The sequence below is a fragment of the Nelumbo lutea genome, chromosome 4 (assembly GCF_056320005.1).
Source record: "Nelumbo lutea isolate HS-2025 chromosome 4, American lotus-T2T, whole genome shotgun sequence".
Classification (NCBI taxonomy): Eukaryota; Viridiplantae; Streptophyta; class Magnoliopsida; order Proteales; family Nelumbonaceae; genus Nelumbo; species Nelumbo lutea.
Window position 1 is genome coordinate 100,986,310 of NC_142687.1, and position 8,992 is coordinate 100,995,301.

Below are 8,992 nucleotides of genomic sequence, written 5' to 3' on the forward strand. Positions count from 1 at the left end.
TCCTTTGTAGGCAGTGGGAGCTGAGGGACTTTCGAGAACTCCATCTTTTCCTCCTCTTTGTAAGCGGCAGGACCTGAGGGACCTACGAGAACTGAATCAGAGGACCTGGGGGTATTTTCCCGGCGGGGGCTCTTCGACGCTTAAGTTAGCACTCTAATTGTAGAGAGCTTTGAAGATAATATTGGAGAAACGACAGAGCTAGAGAGCAGGGATTACCTCCATTTTTTTCCATCCTCCCCCCCTTTGGGGGGTGAGGTCTTTATATACCAGAGTCCTCGCGGGTTAGGGGGTGAAAAGCCTCTAAACAGTAAGACTCATCACATCCCGTCAGAACCGGGGTACGGTGGTGAACTCCTCGAGGTCGTCAGGCTGGTGCTTGTGTCAGGTGACCAGGTCGGCGCCTGGGCCAGGTCATCAGGTCAACGCCCATGTCAGTCGGCGGGTCGATGTCTAGGCCAGGTCGTCAAGCAGGAGATCTTCCTGCGATACGTCAAACTCCTGTACCAAGCTACCCTACAAGTGGCGAGCTGCCTACGCAATGCTGAGTTGTCGAAGCTGCCAGGCTGATGGGCGAGCTGCCTGTGGCAAACTGCCTGTGGGGAGCTGCCTATGGCGAGTTGCCTGTGGCAAGCTGCTTATGGCGAACTGCCTGTGGCAAGCTGCTTATGGAGAGCTGCCTATGGGGAGCTGCCCGTGGCGAGCTGCCTATGGCGAGTTGCTTGTGGCAAGCTGCTTATGGCGAGCTGCCTGTGGCAAGCTGTTTATGGCGAGCTGCCTATGGGGAGCTGCCCGTGGCGAGCTGCTTGTGGCAAACTGCTTATGGCGAGCTGCCTATGGCGAGCTGCCTGTGGCAAGCTGCCTATGGTGAGTTGCCTGTGGCAAGCTGCTTATGGCGAGCTACCTATGGGGAGCTGCCCGTGGCGAGTTGTCAAGAGGCCACACTTAGTTGTTATGAGGTGCCATGTGTCACAATTCTACTGGAGGGCCAAATCTGCCCTCATCAATAATCAATATGTTGTGATTTGCAGTAGATTTGCAGTAGATTTGCAGCATTGAAGCAGATCCCAGTTCATTAGCATTTCGCCACCTGATAAAAGGTACAAGAAATTTGCTTTCTTGTACTATTGTTCCAGATATCTTTTTCTTTTTTTCTTTTTTCTTTTTTTTTTGTCTAAAGATAAGAGAAATTAGACGCACCAACAACGACGCCAAAAACATAAGCCAGCACTACCCTCCCAAAAGTATCTGAACAATTGAAGCAGGAGGATTATCAAAATACATAATTCAACGTACCGACATTGATCCAGAGGTCCAAAGTAGCTTGGAATAGACCTTCCACTTGACATTTAGGAGTTAGGACATTTTCGATCGTGTAATGCCATAATAGTAGAAAGAGAACTGCTCAAAGCGTTAGTCATGTCATTCGATGTGGGTCACGATTTTGAGAGAATTGGTCACGAAATAGACCTGCTGCATAAGCTTTCCCTAGTTGACACTTTGCTGCTAGATCGGAATTAAGTTTAAGGGATTTTTAGACTGTCCTCTACCTCAAAATTCTGATTTGCAACCCCCCATAAACCGCATCCTGCCCGTGCCCGTGAATTTGGCATCAATCCACGGGCAGGATTCAGTCCACCCCTAGAAATCCTAGCTCCACCCTAGGGGTGGACTGAACTGTAAAAACCCCGACCTTCAGAGACTGCAACAGTTCTCTTTCGGGCTTTACAAGAAGAAAAGACTTCTTAAAGCCACTAGTTAGGAAGAAGGAAGAGTGTAAGGATGAAATGGAGTATAGGGAGTCTTTATTACTGACCCTATAGTACAAGGAGGTCTTTGTAATTAATATAAATTTGTTTCTAGTCTAGCCTTGCAAAGGAGCCACAAGTTATATCTAAAAAACTGTGACCAATTAAGCAATATCATAAAGGTGATAACCAATTGGGTGTATTTATCAAACTTCATGGGTGGGTTTTGATTGGTCAAAGATCTTCTAGTGCCATGTCTTTTCATATCATAGATTTTTCTGTATGCATAATATATATATATATGTGTGTGTGTGTGTGTGTATGTGTATGTGTGTGTGTGATATATATAATATATTATTTATAATGCAATATATTATATATATTTATTGTATCTATATTATATATTTATATATTTGTTTATTATCTATATTATAAATATCAAAAAATCAAAAAATTTAAGAATCAAAGCTATCGTAAACCGAACTGATCAATAGGTTAGTCGATTGGTTTTGATTTGGTTTCAATTCATAGTTTTTCAAAAACTAGTGATACTGGGTTTGGTTTGAAAAATAGGTCGATGGCTCGGTAACCAAACCATGAACAACTCTATAGCCACATGCTAAAATGTTAAATAGTGTATGCCCTTAGTTCCAATCAAATTTATGTATATTGAGCTTTATGAACAAATAAAGTTAGCTCATTATTGTTTTATGTTTTGATTGGTGTGTTTACATGAATTACTTCTTAAATTAGACATCTATGAGATTTATGCTAATTTAAAAAGTTCTAAGCCACTGGATAAGTTTGTGGAATTTATCCTAACAAAGCTAATACTGATGTACTACTCAAATGGTGGAGCAACTTGTCTTAATTGTTGGAGTTGGACCCTAAGTATAATCAATGGGTGTTTGCAAGAAACAATGGATATGGGCCAATTTCCAATTATGCCTTAGATCTTGGAAACAAGTGGACAAAAATGGAAAATTGCACTTAACCCCATACTCGACAAAGATATTACACTAGGCTTTGAACTATGATACTTTTGATATGCCAACTAGTGAAATCCTCTTAGGGTCAAATACCTAGGTACCATGGAGCAATTCAGAACATTACTTAAGTGGGTGATCATTGTAATAGGAATAGCGACTTTGTGAGACAAAGAGAATATTGGGGTTAACACTTTTTGTGATAAAAACTTGAAACTATCAGTTTTGGATTTCAATTCTTTTTGAAATCTCTTTAAAAAGTGTATTTATATTTATGATATATTATTTATGAAAAATATTTGCAGAAATTTTTAATCATAGGATCCATTAGAGTAGAGGGTGTGACACTGCATTTAGTCGTCAAGGAAAATATCATTCTCTATGAGTAGTGTTTGATCATTTAGGGTTAAGAGGTTGAGAGCAAAAGACCATTACAAGGATGAAACCTAACGGGCTTTATCTTATGTCAATCCATTATCCTTGGGATTCTTAGGGTGGATGAAACTAAGGGTCACTTAGACTCAAGTGTTGGGGTCATACTTAGCCCAATTCGATTAAGTTAGGGGTTCACTAACTTTGTTCAATGAAATTAGCACATGTGTTACTGACATGGGGTGAATCCATATGGACTGATATAAGACCTTTGTGGGTCTTATGCCATACATTATTTAAGCCCAATAAGGCTTGGAAGAATGATGTTAATAAACCACTTAAGTAATGAGCCTTAGCCCATTAACTAGTAAGACTAGTTAGACTAATTATCATGTGCAATGAATTGAATATGGGTATGGATCTCCATATTATCTAATGTAATTAGAGACCTAACCAAATCAGATTTGGATAGTCCTAATTACATTAGGATTGAGGTCTATATATAGGACACAAGAGGGAGAGTTCGACCACTACTTGTCTTGCACTCTTTCTTTTTTCTCTTGTTACCCATAAACCCTAGTTCAAACCAGCTTTGATAGTCATTGTTTTTGATGTTTTTTCTACTATAATACACTAGAATTGAAGGCGTGAATCACCACTCTAGTAGTTGGAATTTGTGGTTTCTGTATTAGTTATGCTCATGTTTAATTTGTACACCAAATCTAGTTCAATCCAATGCTAGATCAACCCTAGAAGAATCTGACTCTCCAAATTCAAAGAATCCTATTCTTGGATTAGGACTGGAAAAAATTTTGAAATTCATCTATTGGACCCTACCTGGTTCAGTCAACATACTAATGTTTACAGTTCGTTCAATAGTAGTATCAGAGCATTAGGTCCGGTTCTAGTAGAATATTTGATTTTTTTTTTTTATCAATTTGACTGAAACTAGTTTAGCCAATTTGACCTATAATTGTTTATATTAAGAATTAAGTTCTCAGTCTTGGGGAAATGATTTGGGTATTGAATCTTTATGTTTTTTTTTTTTGCAAATATTTATAATATTTTCATGGAGTCTTGAATTTATTGGTTGATGTCTGGTGGAGATTGAATTCTTTATTGTTTGCAAGATTAATTCACATGGTGCCATTTCAACTATTGCATGAAATTTGTAATTATATAATTACAAAAATGCCACTATTGAACACATTTTTATATTACCTTTATGAATAATGATGATAATTAAGTGCTAAACCAATTAAAATTACTGATTTTTTTCACTTTCAAGTAAATCTTTTTCCTAAAACAAGCTTTTAATTAAAAAAATCTGGGACATCAATGGGTAACCTCTCTCCATTGGGGATGGAGGTTCGTTTTCCTCCCCCCACAATGATCGAGGACAAGGATGGGGAGTATGGTTAAGCTAATTTATATATTGATTTAGTTTAAATTAGTAGTGTTTGGAGAAAAAAAAGCTTTGATACTAATAAAGTTTAGCCCTATTTATTAGTAAATGTATTATCTTAGAACGATTGTTACTATATATAGAATATGTTTCTATAATAATAAATTAATTAATAAACTAACTTAGATTAATAAATATCTATTGAACTATTTTATTAGGTAAAGTACATTTTTCCATGTTAATAATAAAATATTTGCATTTCTTTTTAATCCATTATGTTGTCATATTATATATCACTATTGCTATATAAGGTTTAAAATTTCGCAAAATATTGGTCAATACGTATCGTGAGAGATCCGATACACGGAAAATAACTCAATTGTTTTTTTTTTATTTTTTTGTTTATATTGGACTGTTTCAAGTACGTATTGGGCCTATCAGAATTTAATTCTCCCTCTTTCTATTTTTTGAATTCAAATTTAAATTTAATTTATTTTTTCTCTCTCTCATTTATATCACTTCAAATGCTCATTTGAGTTACCTCTAATTGAGGCATTTAAGACATCATTAAATGCTAATTAAGTCAATTAACTTGTTTAGAACCCTAGTAATCTATTTACAATAACAACTAATTAACCAATATGCTAACCTTAATTGCTTATCTTAACGGCATGCATTTTTATTCTTAAAATAATTTTTCTTCTCTTGGTGTACGTTTCTCAATAAATGCTAAAATTTGATTATTAAAACTTATATACTAATAAGGTTAATACAAATTATATTTATTTTGTTAAAAAATAAGGTATATATTAACTTATATATAATAAATATTAGTATGTATAAACACAACATTTTAAGTTCTTCTATTATTTTTCAACGGTTACACATATAAATCATTAAAGTATGATTTTTAATTTAAATAAATTAGTTATAATCACATAAAACTCATTTTTATCATTGTTAATATAATTTTACTAATATTTTTTAAAATTTTTAATATATTCATACATTTCCAAAATGTATCTCGATACATCTTTTAAAATTACCATTCCGATATTTTGAAATTTGAGGCTAACATCTCACCTAACAATTATTTTTGTTTTGTTTTAAGAAATAAAATCATACATGACAGCAAATACTCCCTTCTGTCTCTCAAATCCAATACAAGTAGTCTTTTAAAATTACCATTCCGATATTTTGAAATTTGAGGCTAACATCTCACCTAACAATTATTTTTGTTTTGTTTTAAGAAATAATATCATACATGACAGCAAATACTCCCTTCTGTCTCTCAAATCCAATACAAGTAGATTATTAAAATCATTCCAGCTGATTGACTGTGGACAGACTGCATCTTAAAATCATTCCAGCTGATTGAAAAAAGAATATTAAGCCCATTAAAAATGCGAAAGTAAAAAGAATATTAAGCCCAGAAATCGCCTTTTTATTTTAATTAAGTTTTAAGGGAACAACTGACCCGTTAATGGCGATTTCTAAAAAGAATGTCGGTTCACATCCAGAGAGAATAGAACCTTTGTGTATAACCCCTTTTCAACCTCTGTTAAGCTTCTTCTCCGCTCTTAGTTTCTCCTTCTTGCGTTTGGTATCTGTCACTCTTTCTCTCTCTATCTCTTGGATTTTTTATTTTTCTCTTTGTTTTTTCAAGAGCTTGAAGCTGAGCTCATTTATGGAAGAAAGAGGCAGGGTTTCGGATTTACCGGCCTGCAAAATCCCTAATTTACTTTCCTTCTCAGTCATTTTACTGCTTCTGAGCTTCAACTTCGTAGCAGCAGCTCAAGAACCAGAGCTCGATTTACAGGTTGAAGACAAAGATTCTCTTCTCAGGTTCAGATCCTCCATTAACGACCCAAAGCAAAGTTTGGCGAGGTGGGTTGGGTTCAAATGTAGCAACTGGACCGGAATCGCCTGCGAAAACCGTACTGGGAGAGTCGTTTCCATCAATCTTAGATCATTCAATCTCTCCGGACTGATCGATTCCAGTTTGTGCCAACTTTCCATGCTCGAAACCCTAATTCTGTCTCACAACAACTTCTCCGGTTCTATTCCTGCCTGTTTTGGGAATCTTCAAGGTCTAAAAACCCTAAATCTTGGCAACAATGCGCTTCGAGGTGGTGTTCCTGATGAGCTCATGAAGCTTCGGCAACTTGAAGAATTGGTGCTGAGAGAAAATTATGATCTGGGAGGCCCCATTCCAGGTTGGATTGGGAATTTCTCTGATAAGCTTCGGAAGCTCGACTTGGGGATGAATTCGTTTCGAGGGGAGATTTCTGAGAACTTATTCTACCTTGAATCGCTGAAGTATTTGGATATCTCCAACAATCTGCTGTTCGGGCCCCTGCGTGATTTTCATCAAACCTTGGTTTATCTCAATCTCGCTTCAAACGGGTTCTCGGGGACAGTTCCTTGCTTCTCTTCTGCTGCTCAATCTCTCACAGTTCTCAATCTCGCTAACAACTCCATTGTGGGAGGAATCCCCACTTGTCTTTCTGCTCTTAAAGCATTAACAGAGCTGAAATTGGCCTTCAATGGTCTTAAGTACGGAATTTCTCCGATGCTCATGTTTTCAGACAAGCTTCTCGTTTTGGACCTGAGTTACAACAACCTATCGGGTTCTCTGCCAACCAAAATTGCGGAAACAACAGAGAAATCAGGTCTTGTGCTTCTCGATCTTTCGAACAATCTATTCTTGGGTGAAATTCCGCTGGGTATTACTGAGCTTAAGAGCTTGCAAGGACTGTTTCTGTCTCACAACCTCCTTACGGGAGAAATTCCAGCAAGGATAGGAAACCTGACTTATCTTCAAGCGATTGATCTCTCTTACAATGAATTATCAGGTTCAATTCCTCTCAACATTGTTGGGTGCTTTCAGTTACTCGAACTGAAGCTCAATAACAACAATCTCTCCGGTGAAATTCAACCAGAGCTCGACGCATTAGACAGTCTGAAGATATTTGATATCAGCAACAACAAGATCTCCGGCGAGATTCCGCTCACATTAGCAGGTTGCAAGTCACTCGAGATTGTGGACCTCAGCTTCAACAATCTCACTGGCACATTAAACGATGCAATCCTTAAATGGTCTAACCTCAGGTTCCTCTCCCTTGCTCGAAACAACTTCAATGGTGTCCTGCCAAATTGGTTGTTTTCATTCGAATCAGTTCAATCAATTGATCTATCGGGCAACAATTTCTCCGGCTTTATACCAGATGGAAACTTCAACATCAGCTCATATTTCAACAATCGCCAAGTAAGCAGCGGCAGCAGCAGAACCTACGAGCTAGAAATTAAGGTTTCTGCAAATGCTGCAGGAGGAAACAATGAATTGGGTTTCAGTTACAATCTCTTATCTGCAGTTGGAATCGATTTATCTGCAAATTTCCTCCATGGCGAGATTCCAGTAGGTCTGTTTGGATTACAGGGTCTGGAGTACTTGAATCTATCATACAATTACCTTGTGGGTCAGATTCCGGGAAGCTTAGAGAAAATGTGGAGGTTAAAGACTTTGGATTTGTCCCATAATTCGATATCGGGACAGATTCCGGCGAGCATTTCAGGGCTTCGGGATCTGACATTTTTGAATCTGTCCTACAACTGCTTGTCTGGGTTTGTACCGAGGGAGCAAAGGTTTTGGAGGTTTCCAGGAGCATTTGCTGGAAACCCAGACTTATGTGTGGATCTGACCAGCCAAGGGTGTCAACGGGGGAATTTTCCTGTGGCATCAAGTAGGATGTTTGAGGGAGAAAGGGATGAGGGACTGATTTCTTTTACGGCTTTCTATGTAAGTGCTTTAGTTAGTTTTTATGTTGGTATTATTCTTCTGTGTTGCTCTGCTCGAGTAAGGAAAAACATTCTCCAGCCCCTGAACCCGGAATATTTATAACATAGTTCTGTTATCAAGTGATTGCACTGTAAATAACAAGCTATTCAGTTTCCATTGTGTTCTTTCTTTTTGAACTTTTGTTTTAAGTTGAGCATTGTGGTTTGTGGGTAACATGATCCCAGTCCCATGTTTAACTTCAGCTTGCATGCATTCAGTTTGGATCTGCTACCAACGAAGCTTCTGACATTATCTATGTCTCCCATTCTCAGACATGATTGCCGTCTCATAGGTATGACCACATCAACGAGTAAGAGACATGTTTGAGATGTCATGTTGGAAGTTTTGTTGCTAACATCTTGTTATATGCAAATTTGAATAAAATGAAATGCCTTTTCCTTTTTCTTTTTTGGGTTCTAACCTCTTTTTTGTTGACATGATGGGTCAGAAGATAAAACAACCAAAATCACTTATTGACTCTTCAGTGCGAAATGTATCGGTGACCTTGACAGTAAAACGGATATTCAGACCATCAGGAACAATTTCTTCTTGATTACATTCACTTCATTGTCGACTATGTGACAGTCATTAAAAATTGACGTTGGATGGTGAAGGGTTAGTACCTTGTCTTTGTGCATCAGCTGTG

At 37.6% G+C, this 8,992-nt stretch overlaps 1 protein-coding gene across 1 annotated transcript; it reads left to right on the plus strand.

Moving 5' to 3' along the window:
- Window positions 1-5,858: 5,858 nt before the first annotated feature.
- On the plus strand, window positions 5,859-8,461 carry CLV2 (Leucine-rich repeat (LRR) family protein). The gene has a single exon (XM_088981920.1). It carries the CDS (start codon window positions 5,992-5,994, stop codon window positions 8,407-8,409), a length of 2,418 nt encoding a protein of 805 aa, XP_088838046.1. The 5' UTR covers window positions 5,859-5,991; the 3' UTR covers window positions 8,410-8,461.
- The last annotated feature ends 531 nt before the right edge of the window (window positions 8,462-8,992 follow it).

What these genes read in the sequence shown, in the direction of transcription:
- CLV2 (XM_088981920.1), top strand. Translation starts at nt 5,992, where the DNA reads ATGGCGATTTCTAAAAAGAATGTCGGTTCACATCCAGAGAGAATAGAA.